Below are 19,218 nucleotides of genomic sequence, written 5' to 3'. Positions count from 1 at the left end.
ATCCCAATAAAATCATATAATCAGGATTATATAGTAAACTGGTTAATATGATGCGGTAACATAATAAAATAAGCATAATTATTTGATTTCCACAGTACTCTAATCTTAATAGCCAACTAGGAATATTTGGCCACTCAGCTCATGGTTCTTTCCATAAAGTTGGTGGTTCTCTGGCTAGTAGGAAAGCTTGATACTATGGAGGCTAAGAGTGCTTGCTGAATTTGACTGTAAATCTTACATTTAAATATCACATGGTCTGCTGTCTATATATTCCCATTTTGGCAGATGCACAAGTTCGTTTAGAGGGATCTTTTAAAAACTTTCCCTCTAAAAATGTCAATGGGGAGCATTATGATACAATAAAATAACAGCTCTCCTATATCCTGAGTTGGGAATATTGAAGAGGTAAAGCATTAGTAATATCTTGTTAAGAGTCAGGATAGAGGACTGTGTGATCTCAGCTTTTCTTGGTTTCCTTACTCTGTCCAAAAACTTGAACTGAACAGGTATATTATTTTATTCATTCACTTATTAAAGTTTCGAAGATATAGGCTTGTTAGAGATCAGTTTAGGAGGAGATACTTTCAGATTTGATGGTGACAGCAGTTACCAAAGTTATTTTTGGCCCCTTTGAGGACTAAGGGTAAGGAGCACATCACCAAATGGAAAGTTGAAACAGGTTGGGGGCCAACCAGAAGAAACCAGAAGGGCTTGCAAACTTGTTGCTTCACAGAGGCAATTGTTGTTGCTAGGTGCGAAGTCGTGTCCGACCCATCGCGACCCCATGGACAATGATCCTCCAGGCCTTCCTGTCCTCTTCCATTCCCCGGAGTCCATTTAAGTTTGCACCTACTGCTTCAGTGACTCCATCCAGCCACCTCATTCTCTGTCGTCCCCTTCTTCTTTTGCCCTCAATCGCTCCCAGCATTAGGCTTTTCTCCAGGGAGTCCTTCCTTATCATGCAGTGGCCAAAGTATTTGAGTTTCATCTTCAGGACCTTGCCTTCTAAGGAGCAGTCCGGGCTGACCTCCTCGAGGACTGACCAGTTTGTTCGCCTTGCAGACCAAGGGACTCGCAAGTGTCTTCTCCAGCACCAGAGTTCAAAAGCCTCAATTCTTTGACGCTCCGCCTTCCTTATGGTCCAACTTTTGCAGCCATACATTGCAACTGGGAATACCATAGCCTTGACTTCACAGAGGCCATAGTAAAGTAAAATTTATATACCATGAGTGGAGATTTTACCAAGACAGCTTTTTATTGTTCTCCTGTATTAGAGATCAGGCTTGCCCAATTAAACTGCCCAATAAAACTGGCTCCTAAACATAACACATAACTACAGAATTTACTGCAACATGGTGTAGTGATGGCTTTAAAGGGGGATTTGACATATTCTTGGAGTACAAGTTATTTGTGAAGGTATGAATGAAACCACTTGTTTTTTGACACTATACTTCTGAATGCTAGTTCCTGGATAGCAATAGCAGGGGAAGGGTGTTTGTTGCCTTGAGTCTGCAATGAGGTTCCATGTAAGTTATATAATGTTCAGGGTAAACCGCCCAGAGCTGCAAAGAAATGGGCGGTATAGAAATATAAATAAACTAGTAAATAAACTAGTAAACTAGTACTAAGGCATCTGGCTGAGCACTATGAGAAACACTGTATTTTATTTTAAATTTTAATTTAATTGTTGCTGGCTATATGGCTGGTGGTTTGTATGCATCGATTTTATTGTTGTCCATTTTGGTTCCCAGTTCCCTGAGAGAAAGGCAGGTCTATAAATCATTTAAAGTAAAGCTGGATGCTGGACTATAGGCAACTTGATCTGATCCACTTAAATTTGTATTTTAAAGCCTTATCTTAAGGCTATTGCTGTTAAAATATTGGCCAACCTAACAATGGGATGTTAACAGTTCCTCTGTTAGTAATTAAACTGCTGTTTTTTTTAATTAGTAGTGTTAACCATTACAATTATACCAAGAGGCCACAATAAGAACTTGCACACTTGTTGATACATAAGGTTTAAAGTATATTATTTGATTGATGATTGATTACATTTGTATACCACCCTCCACTGAAGCTCAGGGCAGTTCACATAGAACGTAACAGGAACAATACATCAAACTTGGAGATTATAACAATGAAAGTAACAGTAATAGCAATAAACACAAAAGATAACATTTTAACAGGGTAAACAATCTAACAGGTCCATGGTTGGTCAGATCCATTGCATGGGTTCAAAGAGGGAGGTTCAGGGCCCAATAAATACTGTTTACTTTTGGTCAACCTCAACCAAATGCCTGGTGGAGGAGCTCCCTTTTGCAAGCCCTGCAGAACCATTTTAGTTTTTAGATTAGAGGCTGGCCTTTCCTTTATGGCGTGTCTGCCTCATTCTAGATCTGTGCTTGGGTGTTGGCTTTTACTCAAAATATCAGTGCTGAAGTAAGGTGCAGCTAAGTTAGGATAGGCAAGCCGCTTAGCCAGCCTTATGCTCCTCTTTGCTTGCATGTCTGGGGAGCCTGCAGTTGCCTTGGAAACGTCAGCAGACTGTATTTATCAATTATGCAGCAGAAGACATGCATCCCTCTGGACGCTGCCTTTCTAACTCCATATTTATAAATGGCCAGACTGGATTGTTCCAGATGCTAGACTTCTGCTGAAATTAACACTGTAAAAGAGTGTGAGAAAAGTGAATCAAATGATCAGTAACAGTGTATACCTTTCAGAAAGGGGATGGTAAGGAAAGATTCAGATTGTTACAGTTTCTACAATGATAATACCATTCTGAGGTCACTATATAACATTTTTATTACAATTACATCTGTCTGAAGTGGAAATTCCTATTAGTTCCTCTCCTGGGCCATTAAAATAAGTACACCCAATGGTCATGGAAAGGCAAAGGAATACCAGTAGCTATCATAGAATTATAGAATCATAGAGTTGGAAGGGGCCATACAGGCCATCTAGTCCAACCCCCTGCTCAATGCAGGATCAGCCCAAAGCATCCTAAAGCATCCAAGAAAAGTGTGTATCCGACCTTTGCTTGAAGACTGCCAGTGAGGGGGAGCTCACCACCTCCTTAGGCAGCCTATTCCACTGCTGAACTACTCTGACTGAATTTTTCCCCCTGATATCTAGCCTATATCGTTGTACTTGTAGTTTAAATCCATTACTGTGTGTTATTTCCTCTGACGCCAACGGAAACAGCATCCTGCCCTCCTCCAAGTGACAACCTTCCAAATACTTCAACCTCCTTTTATTTACCTTTTGTTCATTATTTACCTTTTGTTCGACTCATGAAAGTTTCTAAATCCATCCAGTAAAGAAGCCACTTCTTAATCTGTAATTCATAAAATTTAATGCCTGGATTAAGTATGCATCAGTTTCTCTTTATTCCCACGCTTACAACAAAAATGTAGTGCATGGCAGCCAGCAACACATGTAATACGCTGTCATAGTGCAATCCATTAATAGTATCTTTAGCCAAGATGTAACTTGATCAGTAATAACAAAGACATTGGAACCATTTTGAAACTAACAATTGCAACAAGTCTAGTCTTAAGTGCCAGTTCTTCATACGACATGCACATAATATTGGAAGTATTATACAGTTGAGGAGAATATGAACAGAACTGTCTAGCCATTGGAAAGGTGTGTTTCTTCTTCATTTGAGTCAGATATGTACTTTTTCAAGTATGTTTAGAATGTATTTGCCTGTGTAGCAATAATGATTAAAAGTACTCAGACTGCAGTATGCAACCACCTGTTGAATGGTCTGTTTGTTTGGCTTTATGGATTGTTTCCCTATGGCCCATTATGCACGGGGGGGGGGGATAGCGCACATTCAGGGTGAAATGGCAGCGACTAAAATCACCGATAACACACGGAGCTGGCTGCAACTGGCCACAGTTTCAGTGCATACCGCCGAAAAAGCCGAGTTAGCGAAACGCGGAAGAAAGCACAGCTTCCGGGTGACTGGGGTGCAACCAGAAGAGGCACTGGGGTTGCCGCGGGCATAACCGGTTACTCTGGGTTTTGCCGCCGTTGAGTCCCTTCCCGTGCATAAGCGGTTTGCTTCGCTTCTTCCCCCTCCACGTTTTCCATGTGACCCGAAATTGCCGTTTCGGCGGCTGTGCATAATGGGCCTAAATGAGATATAGATATATACATTTCATGTAATGATTTTTTTTGTGCAAATTAAGGTAAAAGTTAAAAAGAATCTGCAAAGCATTGTTTCTGTGTTCTGCATGCTGTCATTACATAGAACATTTAGATCAGAGATCTGGTCTAAATGCTCTGAGATATTACTTGCTACTTGTAATTCAGTCAGGTGTAATTCAGTCAAGCATAAAGTATGCCTCACTCAGTGCTGGGTCATTAGGGTGAGAGATAAACTTCCTATGATTTTGACCAGTCCAAGTGCTGTGGTTGACCATCTTCTCCATATTCTCAATTCATTTTTTGTAAACCTTGGATCTCTTCCAGTGTTATGATTTTAATCTACCTCTGTCTTTTCTTTGCCTTAACAGCTGTGATTTGCTATCTCATAGCTAACTTTGGTGGTATCAGAAAATATGGATGAATTGCAAGATGTCCAGTTAACAGAGATCAAACCTCTTCTGAATGATAAGGTAACTTATCTGGTCTTACTGGAGCACTAGCAAAATTTTACATTTTGACTATTTGAATTGAGTACCAACTGCGTGTACACATGCTGTATTCTACAGTTCTGTACCATTTGGTGTTGGCAGAACAACTAGATATTCTGATAATTTTTTAGTTTCTATTTTGATGCAATTGACCTTACCTATATTATTTCTCTATTTACCTTCCTCTCTGTCCTCTTTTCCTTCCAGTTTTGCTTCTCCCATATTGTACTTCAGATTGTGAACTCCAACCTTTTTCCCCCTTATAAAATGGTGACAGCACCAATAAACAGTTATGACTGCAAAGAGTATTGAAAATGTGCAGATAGTGGATGATACCCAAAGCCAGAACAGATCTCCGTGGCATTTCCAGTTATCATCAGAAGTGGGATATAACTACAGTGTCCTGCTTAGGTCCTTGTTTCTCTCCATGCCTTGCTAAAGCAGAATAAATAATTTAAAAAAAAGAAAAGAAGTTTAGTTTTGTACATTAACATTGCCATTTTTAGCTTTTTTTTAGCGCTGAATTTGGGGTACCTAATCATAGAATTATAACATATAATATTTAGTTGCGAACTAAATATTAGACTCCGGGGAATGGTAGAAGACAGGAAGGCCTGGAGGATCATTGTCCACGGGGTCGCGATGGGTCGGACACGACTTCGCACCTAACAACAACAACAATATTTAGTTGTCAGTTAAGGTAACAGCCTCAGCTTCTCAAAACCCAGTTGTCCTTCATATATGGTGAACAAATGCAAAGAAAGGAACTATGAAAGTATTCATCAGCTTTAAAGAAGTCACTGTAGTTCAAATATTTGCTATTATGTGGAAAGATGTGCAGACACATATAAAGGACATGATTTCTCTGTAGCCTGGAATGAGTATAGGGGCAGAACACTGGCTTGGATTTAGAACAGTGTTTCCATAGGTGCAAGATTTGTTGCCTGTAATGACCACTGGAAAAGGATTGGGAGGGGTATTTTGGATAGCTCTGGGTGGGGGAGTTGCCTGTCATAGAGGGAAACCTTTGCAGCTATTAAATTGCTGTGCTGGATCTGTGCCAGTATTAACAACTTCATCTGCAAATCCAGTATTTATTTCTGTCTGTTTTCCATTTTATTTGCTCAGAAACTGTCCTCACCAATATCTGAACTTGTATGCATATTATTACAATTTACATTAATTCAAAGTATCCTTTTCTCCTGGCATTCATAATTGCCAGGAGAGCTTGAGCATCCTTGTAATCTAGAAATAAAGCTATAGCTAACTTCACTGGATGGAGAAAATGTAGATATTGCATAGTAGCTAAAGGCTGAGATTTATCCAAGTAGCAGTTTAAGAAGGCGCAATATATAAACGTTGACTTTAGATTTAAATCATTCTGAAGCTTGTTTCAGAGTATATTTCGAAGAGGTGTTTGACATATGCATGAAGATTTTGAAAGTGATTAGAAATTGTGTAGTTCTGAGCCATGTAAGTATAAACATTTAAATGCATACTTATGGAGGTGTTGAAACTGCTGCACATTGCCTGACAGTGTGATTAGCTGCTTATTGGCACTGATCATACAGGCTGGCTTCTGGGCTTCAGTGGTGATAAAATTAACATCTTCCTTGTAATTATTCCATCTGAGCACTTTCTTTTGGAAGATTCTGTGCAAAGTGGCTTGGATGCAAGCCACTCGCTGTGTGAGCTGAAGGGTACTTCTTCATGCACAAGGGGGACCAAGATTTGCTGATTTCCTCCCATCCTCTGCACTACATCCTATCCAATTCCCAATAATCCAGCAATATCTGGATGGGTGTGTGCGTGCAAAGGGCTGCAGTGTGAAGGGGACTCAGCAAAGACCTGTTTAACAAATAAATTTATTTTGCATCCTGTGGCCTTTTATGCTGACAAACATGATGAAGTAGAAATTTCAGATGTGTGCAGTGTTTAGTTCCTTGATTTGCAGCCATACTGTTTTGTATTTTTGATCATTTATTGTTTCATATTCTTATTCTGACAGAATTCAGCTCGAAACTTCCAAGACTTTGATTGTCAGGTAAGCATGTGAATTCCGAATGGGCTTGCATTGGCAGTCTTTTCTTGAAGAAGAAAAAAATCAATTGGTTGTGTGATAGTTTTGAACAAATGGGAGAAAGTGAATTTGAAAAGTTTACATGCTATTGACTTTTGTTTATATTTCTGACTTAAGTGTGTATCTGCACTGTTCTAATTCAAAGATTCAGGTTCTTGACCTAATTGTCCCTTATTAAGTAGCTTAAAGTGCTTCAGTGGTACATGAGATTTCAGGTGCGAATCTGCACTGAAGTTACACCTCACAAACGGGTAAAATGTGTGGGGTTTGTAACTCTAATTAAGAACTGCTTGTAAATGTATGAAAGAAGCTAGCTTGCACTAGGAGTTCCCAATTTGGGGAAAGACCAAATTTGATATTATGCAGTCTCTGGTATTTGTGGCATTCTGTTGGTATTAAAGATCTTAATAGCTGGTAGTGGAAAGTGCTATCAAGTCACAGCCAACTTATGGTGACCCCTCATGAGTTTTTCAAGAGACAAACAGAGTTGGCTTCCCATTATGTGCTTCTGCATAGCAACACTGGACTTGTTTAGTGGTCTCCCATCCACTAATCTGGGCCAAATTTGCTTTGCTTCTGAGATCTGATGATGTCGGGCTAGTTTGCCACATATGATCAGTATCTGATGTGAATTGTTGAGCATCTTCTTGTAATAACTGTATGCAATGCAGTCAGGAATTTGTACTTACTAGATTTCTGTGCCTCTTTCCCTTGTTGCTCAGTTGTTTACAATAAAATAAGCAAATTCTTTCTACCTCCTCCTCATTCCCAGTGTTAGTTCCTATTGTTCCTTCTCCTGGGATGAAAGGTCCTGAGCACCTCAGCATACTTTGGAGAAAGGCTGGCTCTTATAGGACACTCACTGGACACTGGACGTGCTTATCTGGACCAGGGTCTGCTTTAGAAACAAAAGAGGCCACAAAGAATTTTATCTGGCCTTCTGGTCCATAGAATCGATTAAGGTCCTTTGTGTCCTACATAGTTAACATATTAAATCACTGTATGCAAGGGAGCCAACTGTATATTTAACATTGCTGTTCTTGCATTTTACATATGCTGCTTTATTTGTGCCTGACCATTGATAAAGGCAGGGATGCCGAAAAGCAGTGGTCCCCAACCTTTATTAGGCTGGGGACCGGCAGGGCATCGGGCTGCGCCCGCGGGGACCGCACCCTCGCGGGCCACGCTCGCGGATCGGGCCGCGCCCGCGAGCCGCGCGGGCACGGCCTGCACGGGCGCGGCACGGCCCTGATTCCCTCTCCCCGCCCTCCCGCAGTAAGTAGCTTCCCGGGCCGCAAGCTTGCGGCCTGGGAAGTTTTTTACTGCAGGGGGGGGCGGGGAGAGGGAGCCGCGGCCCGGCGCCATGGCCTTTGCGGCCCGGCGCCGGGCCGCGGCCCGCAGGTTGGGGACCACTGCCGAAAAGCGTCTGGTCAGTGATGGGATTAGCATGAGTGTATACATGGATTTTAATGAGGCTATATGTTAAGCCTTGGGTTTTTAATTTGAATAAATATTCTTATTTATTTTTACAACATGTTTTAACATACAGAGGCTTGACCATACTTTCCCTATTTTAACCCTTTTTCGGGGTAGGTCCTGAGAGCCAGACAGAAAGGAGCCAGATATTTCTTTGCCTTTGATTGTAGCATGGCAGTTGCTTGAATGTTGGGCTCCCTAGCTTCTCCTTCTTTTCCATACCATGTCAGCTTTTGTGCAAATAAAAATCTTAGGTGACTCCTGAGGAACTTGCAAGAACAGCCATCCCATTTCCTTACCCTTCCTTATCCCTTTCTCTCACCTTCCCTTCTTTGTCTCTCTCTTTATCCTCATACTCCTTATTTTGTTTTCCTTATCTCTCCATCATGCCTACTGTAACTCCTCTTCCCCCCATTTTCCCTATTCTGTATGTCTTTCCTTCTTCCATCCATTATTCTCTGTCTTTCTCACCGAAATCACTTGGATACTGCCTCTTGGCAACCCACTATGCTCTCCCCTCAATATTTTGTTGCATATATTTCCTACATGCACGCATACACTTTGGCTGAGCCAGGGGCTGGCCAGATGGTACACTGCACTCCTGTGTGCGTGTCCCCAGCCTTGGCCAGGCATGTCAATCTCCCCAACAGCTCCCAGCTTCTTGTTTTGGGATTTTTAACTCCCCTACCCCATTTTTTAAGGTTTCAGAGTTTTTCTGGAAACCTGGGGAATCTCCTGATTTTGGAGAAATCTTCCTTCTAGTCCTGATCTACAGACATAGGTTTATGCAGATCAGATCAGGCTGGCTATTAGAATTATCTGATGAAGTTTTAATCTGTGTTTAGGTAGCATTGACTTTTGACTGTTTATCAGGCCCTGACCCCACTCATATTTCACAACAGGGAATAGTATAACTGAAAGTGTGAATTAAATGCACACTTACATAAGATAATTTAGTTTAAATATTGATCTAAGATCATATGGACATCACTTGCACATCAGCATAAGTATCCCAGAATAATGGAGTGCAGAGACACGTACACTGTTTGAAGCAGAGGAGAAAGTAGGCTACCCTGAGCAAAGGCATACTCTAGTTTTCTGTTTTTCTAGTGTGGCAATAAGTGAGCATAGACCAGGTGAGACTTGCTACCATTTTTTCTTTTGAGTCTGTGAACACTAACTTGTGTCCATGGCAACTGCAGAACAGGATGTTCTTTACAGTTGCTCTGTTAATTTTAGCTCCTTAACATCCAGCTACTTGTTGTGTCTTTGTGCTAGTTAACAAAGCTGATTGGTCTTGTTAACTTTTCTAAGATGCTTATGGCAACTTCTGAGAAGTGTCCGCTTCAGTCTCCTTTAGATATAACTAAAGAATTAGAGCTACAGTCTCCTTAGGAGGCAAGAATGAGTCTGAAAATTTCCTATGGGCAAGAATGAGTCTGAAAATTTCCTGTCATCTCTGGCTGTTTCACATGTGTTTGCTCATGACAAACTGAAAAACTGCACATCAAGATCTAATGAGCCATCTGGAAAAATGCAAGTACCTGCCCTTGACTAGGCTGTGTCATTGGTTCAAATGCTGCATGGCATTTTAAATACCACCACAACTTAAATTATATATGTGGCAGAATCTCATCAAATGGATATCAAGACCCAGTGCCCAGATCATAGGGTTGTGTTAGATGAACAAGCCCTGTGCTTATCTCCCTGACCCATCACTGCATGTAGCTGGATTCTATTAATTTATTCAATTTCATCACAAACTGTGCTTTGCCAGGATAGAAGTGCTTGGAGACCATGGTTTTTATGACAAGGGCCATCATCAATTGATTCCAACTGCATAAGGGAGGAGGAGGGAGTGCAAGTTAGCAGTTTGGTTCCTTTACTTTATCTTTGCGTTATGTCTAAACTATGGTACAGAATGGATCTCTGTGAATATCTAGGATGAAGGAAGCAGAAAAGTATTCTTGAGCTCCTGATGACAGATGTTGAGGGGGATGAGGAGTCAGAATATATTTTAATAAAAGAAGATAGATTGTGATGGCTATCTTATTTTAAAAACTGTAACAGTACGAGAAGCAGACCCACGAATGCATCATGTGCATTTTCAGCTCTGAGCTACCTGTCCATTTGCTAATGCAGGGGGGATTGGATCTCCCAAGGACCCCTGATCATCTAACCAGGGAAGGTTTTGGCCCTAAAAGCCCATTCTTCCCTAATCCCCATTCTACCCCCAAATAATTGGGGATTGAGGAATTTAAAGAACACAGACAGGTTTTCATCTCTGAGCTTCTTGTATCAGCTTGCCCAGAGATGTCATAAGAGGTTTCCTAGCAACAGCCAAATGGCAGCCAAGATCTTGCAGTGTAGTATCATGTGGTCTTGCTTAGTCTTTTTTGTTTGTGTGTGAATTGTGATGTGTGCTAGTGCAGATACTGCTTCTTCAGTTTGGGGGTGTTAATTCAGAATTTTTAATTTCTATTTTTATGTGTTTTAGATTTTTCTATCTAAATTCAAATCACCCCATTATGCAAGCTTGGCCAGGGTTTGGTGAGGCATGTTTGGCATGATGATAGCTATCAAAAAATGTGTTAATGTATTTCTAGTCTCAATGGAAGGTTTTTACATTGCTTTCAAATAATGAAGGCTGTTTCCTTTTGTGAGTGTTTCTTTTGGTGTTGGTTTATGAGTAGAAAGTTGTTAACAGCCATATCGTCCCATCCAACTTCCAAGAAAGAAAACAAAATGTATTACCCTTCTGTGAGCAGAACAACTGAGGAAAATCTTCCAAGCTGTTAGAAGCCAGAGCCCTCCTCATTTTGAAGGGAAGTTTGCCTTCGAACACTCTTCCCTAAGATCGCCTACACGTTGCCTTCACATTGCTCTGCAGTCACTTCGCTTGACTGAAATGTATAAATGGATGTCAGTTTCACCCACACTGATGTACGTTTTACAAATTCCATGCAGAAATGGAAAATGGACATTCCAGTTGGATGCCATGCTTCCAAGAGCTTTCTGGACTCTTCATATGGGATGACTGAGCCTGCGGGAAGCAGTTAACCACTGACTCTTTCTCCCCATTCAAAATAGCAATATATATTTGCAGGACAATAAGACTCCTAGTGGTGTTACTAATTACATCAATGCTAAAAGGTTCTTCCTTCCCTTTCACCTAGGATAATTCAATTAGGGAAATCACTAGGGAGAAAGAGACCAGACTAGGAAATGTATCTCCCCAGACGGTGCAGTTGACAACTGTGCAGATGGCCAAAAATTTGCGGGTGATCTTTGATGCTTCCCTTCCATGGAGGCTCAATTCATGAAGGTAGTGCAGCTGGAGGTTCTCCATCCTCGCGAAGCTAAGCTACTAGTGCCCTATCTGGCTCCAGAATATTTTCCTATGTTGATTCATGCAATGGTCATCTTGAGATTAAACTACTGTAACTTATTCTACATGGGCCTTCCCTTGTCTTTGATTTGGAAACTACAACTGGTCCAAAATGCAGCAGCCAAAGTCCTCACCAGAACTCCTTTGAGAGGACCCACTTCCAGCTGGTCCTCTGCTAAGCTCCATTGGAATTCCAAATCAGATTCAATATGATGGTTGTGACCTTCAAGGCCACACACAGTCTGGGACAAATGTATCTAAGGAACCTCCTTTTCAAATGCACCGCTTGTAGAACGCTGTGCTCATCAAATACCAACCAAATAGTGTTCCCTGGTCCCTAGGAGATATGCCCAGCATTGGCACCCTTCTGGTTGAATGAGCTGCCAGAGGAGGTTAGGGCTCTGTTGGAGTTTGTCAAGTTCTACCATGGAAGCTTGCTTGGTGACATTAGACAGTCAACTGTTTCTCAGACTAATATTTCACAGGGTGGTGGTTAAGGTAAATGGAAGAAAGGAGAATGTGATGGTGGGCTACTTTGGATCTCCATTAGAGAGAAAAATAGCATATGAATATATGAACCAAAAGATAATCATACATAGCTTCTACGAGATGCTTTGACACACATTTAATGAAATTGGTTTGATTGTCACCTCAGCTGGGTTCTATTCCTCTGACAAAAGCCATTGCAAAGATAACTTCTATAATTATTATAGATTATAATTAAAAGAACCTAACATTTCACTATTTGGATACATTTTATTTTCCTCAAGTTGCTTCCTATAGTGCCTTAAAGATCATGGGCTTTGTTTACGTATTGTGGTTCAGGATGCAGCTTCATGGTACTCTGCTGTTAGCAATTTGGTAAAGATGAGTGAATAAACATGGAAGTGTCTCTTGAGTATCCATTGAAGTTCCCTGAACTGGTAAGAATAACAAGGTAGGAATGATTCATATGGGTAGCCATGTTGGTCTGAAGCAGCAAAACAAAATTTGAGTCTGGTGGTACCTTTAAGACCAACAAAGATTTATTCAAACTATAAACTTTCATGTGCATGCACACTTTTTCAAAAGGTAGGAAAGGGTTATGCTTTAACTGTTGGCTATCTCTTTCCCTCCTTTTAAGCAAAGGGCTCAAAAGCGGCACAGTGCCAATCTGCTCATGTGCATAGTCCCACTAGTATCCCTTTGAGATCATTTCTCTTGTCTGGTTGATGCCTGGAAAAATAGCACTATCCCTCTGTTCATTCCTTGGCTGTAAAGACCACGAGTACATAGTTGCGCCTGCCTCCCCTGGCCTTCATGAACCAAGAGGAGATGCCTTTAATTAGTAACTTGGTTAATCCCTTTGGGACACACAATAAAAGAGGTTAAGACCTAGAGTTAGATCATACCAGCTGGTGTCAGTGTATACTTGATATAGAGATTTATTTGGACCTTGGAAATAGTTCAGTATAACAATAGGTTGCTCTGTGGAATTTCTATTGAAGGCAGAATAGCTTTGAATATTTAATTTAATTGAAGAATGGACAATTGGCTAACATTGTACCATTCTGTTCTGGTTAACTTGAATGCTTCATCTAAAAAAATTATTTACAGCATTCTGAGTACTGGTTTTGTTCTTCATATCAAACAAGTATAGCTAACATGGTAATAGTTTAATATTAAAATATTTTTCCTGGGTCAAACTTGTTCAGCTGGTCTTACAGTTTATATTCTATACACGCTTCTTCACACTGTACTTGAAATCTGAAAGTACAGCAACTGAACCTCCTTCAGCAGATGGTGTATTAAATGGTCTCCAGGGTTTCACTGCAGATGGGCAGATGGTGTCTGTGACCTACACAGCTAGAGCCATGGGTGTGTTCATACTGTGCCTGCCTCCACTTCAGGCACTTAATGTTCAACCTTTTAACTGTTTGTGTGTGTTAGCTTGTCATGTAATTAAGTATGACCTCAGCTCTTTGTCATATTCCCAGTGTTTGTTAATCGAGAAGGTCATTTCTAATATCAAAGCAGTTAAAACAAGTCTGAATGTGTAGGAACTAGAAAGTGCTACTGATAGGACTGGATTTGAGTCCAATAGTGTCTTAGAAACCAAAAGTATTGTCAAAGTGCAAGCTTTTGAAGTCTGACTCTTGAAATATCATAACTTCCAAATCACCTTGGTGTCTAAGCTACTCTAGGAAGTATCTAGCTCTTCTACTGCAGACCAACATGGCTGGCCTTTGAACCTAATTCTTGCAATGAATAAAAAGTATTACATTGTTTGAGTTGTCTTGCAGTTGTGACTCCTGAAAAATTGGAGATACCGATGGATACTATTTTGCGCTCAGGAACATGCACCTACCACAGTAAGAAGGAATTCACATAGCCCCCCTCCTCCCTTCTTTTAGTAGATGAAGCCAAAGCAAAATGAAACTTCTGTTAACTCAGAAAAGGGAGATAACTCCCCCACCTCAAAGTCAGTGTTGGGTTTTTTGTTTTTGTTTTGTTTTTGTTTTGTCATCAGCTGGGTCTGCTGAGGGACAGTATCCCTTCATAGGACTAACCTCTAGATTCTAATACTTTACACAAAGTGGGGTAAGTAGAAGCTCAGCTTCCTATAGGTTTGGTCTTATTAGCATTCTTAGAGTCACATTCTCAGATATTTGAACTTTTGAAGACTGCGCCATCACCTGTTCTACATAATTCTAAAACCAAAGGGGTGATGATAAGCAAAAAGGATATATTTGAGATGAAAGACTTTTGGGCAGTTGATTTTTAAGTAAACCTTTTCTGCTTCTTGATCTCTTGTTGTGTTCCACCGTGGATCTGGAACAATGGAAACTATGCACACTAATAGGAAAAGCCGCATGCATTTAAACATACAAAATCTGCATACAAAATTTTGGAGTTGCCATCTTGGGATGGTGGAGTTTGGGGAGAAGAAAGAGCTCAGCAGGTACAGTCATATAGCACTGTTCCAAAACATCCATTTTCTCTGGGGGGAACTGATCTCTGTCATCTGGTGATAGTAGGAGACAGCCAGGCCCTCCCTGGAGGTTGGCAACCCTAAACACTGCAAGAAGCTCTTGCAAGACCTCGTTTCCTTTTTTATTGTTGCAGCTCTTCATATGGGTATGCCTCTTGACCATGACATTCTGAGGGGACAAGTGATCATTAAAACTGATAGAAGTTTGAACCTTTGTACAGGCCGTAAAGGCACTTGAGGCACTTGAGAAATGTTCCAAATAATTGCAGTCCAAATAATTGCAGTCCAAATAATAAAAAAATAACAATTGCAAATGTTCCAAATAATACCAGCCCATTAATTGCAGTCTCATCTGCATCTGACATTTTAACTTTGCCTCTTCTGTTTAAGGGAATTGTGGAGGGATGCAAGCAATGGGAGAAGGTGGATTGTAAGTAACAGTCAACTGGTCCTCTCTGGTGTTATTCCATGCTGGATATGGCTCTTGCAAGGGAAATACCAGCCTCTAGCCTGGCAAAAAGGGAATCTTTGTAAGCCCCACTAATTATGTAATAGAGATACCAGTTACCTCTGTCAAGGTTGTACAGTATAATCAGTGTGACATCTGTGTCTGCTGATAACGTGTTCACATCACTAATTTTAGAAACCTGTCCAAACTTGGGGGGGGGGGGGATATTCTTCCGAACAGCTGTGAAGTTGATATATTCTCCCCAACAAATTAGCGGCTACAGAAGTTGAATATCAGCGATATTTTTCTTTCCTTTTTCCTGCAACTGTAGCAGTTGGTAATAGTAGACAAGACAATCCGGTGTCTCATCAGTCAAGGTGAATAAGGTTCATGCTTTTCTCCCTGCCCCCAGTCAGGTGCACCTTTTATCTCCCAGAATAGCTGGAAGGCCGTTTGGTACTCGGAAAGGCTCATGTGATCACAAGGTCAGTACCCTGCCACTGTTTTTGGCTGGGACAAGTCCTGTTTATGGGCAATGAAATTTTGATTTCTTCATAACATTTGGCCTTTAAAGAACAAAAATTGGGAGGAAACTGAGACCAGAACTGACAATGGCAGAGATGGTAGGTCTTAAACTAAATGAGTGAAGGTGTATGATCAGTGTGGCTTGGATCTATGGCAGTGGTCCGCAACCTTTGTTAGGCTGCGGACTGCTGCGCCGGGGTGCGGGGAGAGGGCGACTTGGGGCCCCGCGCAAACGTGCATGCCCGGACTTGCCGTACGTGCGTGTTTGCACCGCCAGCATGCCGGCAGCCACGGCTCCCTCTCCCCACCCCTCCAGGCCACAAGGAAATCGGCCACTGAAGCAGCCGATTAGCTTGCGGCCCGGCAAGCTTCTCTTCCCGCCCCCTCCCAAAGCAAGAGGCTTGCCGGGCTGCAAGCTGATCGGTTGCTTCGGCGGCCGATTTGCTCGCAGCCTGGCGAGCTTCTCGCTGTGGGGGGGGGGCGGGAAGAGGGAGCCGCGGCCCAGCACCGAGGCCTTCGCGGCCCGACACTGGGCCGCGGCCCCGAGGTTGGGGACCACTGATCTATGGGACACTTTCACTTTTGGAAGTCATTTCCATGAGCAGGTGATTCTCACTTCACCTCTTCCACAGTTCTAATTGCACATAAGCTGCTGGGCTCCACAGCCGTCGGCATACTGTTGCAGTCAAGCAAATTCCCGTAGATTTGCTCATAAATGACACAAGCTGCCCATGCACTAACTGTGTTTCTGCTTATTTATTAATTATTTGTTTATTTTTGTATTTATATACTGCCCTACCCTGAGGCTTAATAGATCCATATTTTATTCCCCTAAAGAAGCTAGTACTGGAGAATTAATCAACACTCAGATGAAGGGTATTGATTGTGATCTTCGGTTTCTTCAGTATTGTGTATGGGAGAGAGGTAGATTCTTCACATTGTCCTTCAGAACTCCTGTGATCCTGAAAACAGATATAAGGGACAGCAGGGGCCTGAATAAAGTTATACAGAGAAACAGAAATGTGTGTAGACATAATTGCTTATTGGGCTCTATCCTTAGGTGCATGTTGGAGTGAGTTTTGAAGGCATTTTTAAAATCTCTGGCTATCGTTCACATTTCACAGAGCTTCACTGTTAATTTACACCTTGATCTATATTTACACAGTGCCATAGAAACCATTGCCTGTGTGCCTAGACTGTTTTGCTATTAATATTCCCGTTCGATGTGGTTATGAATAATTTACTTCACTGTGCTAGTTTAGTCTGAGCAACTAGTATTGCACATGATCATTTTTCAATCACTGCCTTATGGCAGAGAAACTTAACAGCAGTGATACAAGCAAGGTCTCTTGCAAAGCACTTGGAGCAGGTTGGGAACTTCATCAAGTAATTCCTAGCATTGTAGAAGGTGAAGGATGTGTTCTGAATGAAAAACCAATGATGCTTTTGGAAGTTCTGCATAATTATGAGCTTATTCACATTATGGCTATTGTACGGAGGCTATTAGAAATGTTGCCATGCTGAAAAAGCCATAACCTTTAAGTTCATCAGCTCTGGGTTGGGAAATACTTGGAGACTGAGGATGGAACCGGGAGTGGGGAGAGACCTCAGTGGAGTTTAATGCCATGGAGCCTACCCTCCAAACCAGCTGTTCTCTACAGGGGAACCTGAAGATGAACTGTAAGATTGGGGGATCCCCAAGTCTCACCTCGGGACTGGCATCCCTGGTAACATTTGGGAAGCAACTGAGCATATGTGTCAAATAGATGGCATGGAGAATGCTTACGTGAGGGAGCCAGTTTACATTACATTACCATAGAGCTATAGCCTTGTAGAAGTGTCTTATCCTGCTTTCATACGGTGGCTGTAATAGAGGATAGATCTAAGAGCTAGTCTCAGGAGAAGGAAAAGTTAATGAATGGCAGAAAGCTTTAGAAGAAAGCAGGCTCTGATTATATAGGAAAGGCTTGACTGTTCCCAGGGATAGTTCCTGGGATCTGAGCAATGGCAGTGGTATTTAATGTTGTGAAAATGTGTAACCTACCTTATGACTTTGGTCAGCAACACTGTGAGTGATCTGTGAAAACCCTTTCATTCATTGAAGGCAAACAAGATGATCAAAAGACTGCAAAATCTTTTTCCTACTTACATAATGACATCGTATTGTCAAGTGAGAGTGTTGTGTTATGAGCACATCCCTTTACTGTTGAGTCAAAGTCTCTCATGGGCTATTTCTGCCTGGTTTCTCTCACTATAAGCCAAGTGGGCTGCCTAGAAACCATTTTTGTACTCGAGGCCCACTAAAATCAATTGGGCATGGAACATGCCCAGCAAGACTTACTTTTCTTGCACTGTTGACTTTGGAAGCTGGAAAGATTCTCCTTTGAGAACTGGCATTGCATCAAAGGGAAGTTCTTTATCTGTCTCAGTCAAACATGGTTATTAGTGTAGTAAGAAGTCAGTTTATAGCATTCTTTTCTTTGCTCAGAGGAGGAAGGGGCAGTCATTGTTGCTGCCTCTGGTAGCCTCACTGCATCTGCATTAGCACTGCTTTGCCTTAAAGTTACTGGCTGCTTCCTGGCAAGCCTTCAGTATTCTGAGTTGGCGTGAGTTTCTGAATTGTTTCCAGTTCCTTCTTCCTGGCTGCTGAGATATCCACCCATAAAGTCTCCAATTTCTGCTTCATTGAAAAAAGGCAGCATGTTTTCAAGTTTTTCTCTGCAATCTTGTGAGACAGAAGCTGCTTTAAAAATAGAAGGCGAGATTCTGAAAATTGTATGAATAACTGCTGGGCTCCACAATCAATGCCACCCTATTGGAATCTAGCACATTTCCATAGCTCTGCTTATAAATGACACAACTGTGTTATACTGCTAAAGATACGTAATGAGTTTACGGTCACATATTCAACAGTGCATAATAGCAATAACCATAAAGAGCATGCCTGTTGAGCCTTCAATGCAGAGATGTTCATAATCTAAAATTCTTCACTTGTTTCCTGTCTTTATGCTTGGTGCTGTTTTGTTCAATCTTTTTTTCCGTCTTGTTCCTCTGAAAAATATATAGCTTTTCAATCCCACATGTGTTTCTTTCAGGTATTTTCAACTTGCTTTATTTCTGAAACTAAGAACTAGAGGGACTAATGTTAATTTTCTGCTTAAGGCAATCTGATAACATTTTAAACTTCTTTGCTTTGAAATTCTGCTGTGGAGATGGGCTAATGCAGGGCAACTTGTTTCTCCTCCTTTTTTATTCTAACAGCTCCAGTCTCTTCGCATCTCCAGTGTTAAAGAAACAGTCACTAACAGCAGACACCAGAGCTGTCTCTTGCTGGCCTCATCTGGCATGCCATCACTAGGTTGTTCTTGAGAAAGCAATTAGATTTCACACCATGTTCACCTAATGAGATTTATAGGCCAGGCCAGGGCTGCTGTCACCCAGCAGGAAAACAAGCATTGTAGATTAAAAGAAAGACTGGTGCCATCTGCTGTTTGAATCCAAACCTTGACTTGCTTATCCGCACTGATTCTTCCTATTCTTTCAGATTAGGACAATTTTATAGACTGTTAAAGAAAGGTGCTAACATCTGTGATCCTAGTCACTTGTGAAAGCTGCTTATTACCTGCTTGATTCCACTCAGTAAGCTGTAGTTGTTAGTCACTCTGTTCCTCCAAAATTAGTGCA

At 41.5% G+C, this 19,218-nt stretch overlaps 1 protein-coding gene across 3 annotated transcripts in view; it reads left to right on the top strand.

Moving 5' to 3' along the window:
- NDRG3 (NDRG family member 3) overlaps positions 1 to 19,218 on the top strand; it is a 44,550-nt gene that overhangs the window by 9,051 nt on the left and 16,281 nt on the right. For all 3 annotated transcript variants that reach the window (XM_077335221.1, XM_077335219.1, XM_077335220.1), the window contains exons 2-3: positions 4,527 to 4,628; positions 6,655 to 6,690. In XM_077335221.1, the coding sequence (XP_077191336.1) occupies positions 4,572 to 4,628; positions 6,655 to 6,690 (93 nt within the window). In that variant the 5' untranslated portion in view covers positions 4,527 to 4,571. The remainder of the gene's footprint in view (positions 1 to 4,526; positions 4,629 to 6,654; positions 6,691 to 19,218) is intronic.

This window comes from Paroedura picta, chromosome 4 (genome assembly GCF_049243985.1).
Source record: "Paroedura picta isolate Pp20150507F chromosome 4, Ppicta_v3.0, whole genome shotgun sequence".
In the NCBI taxonomy this organism is placed as follows: domain Eukaryota; kingdom Metazoa; phylum Chordata; class Lepidosauria; order Squamata; family Gekkonidae; genus Paroedura; species Paroedura picta.
This window is presented reverse-complemented; position numbering and strand designations above follow the sequence as displayed.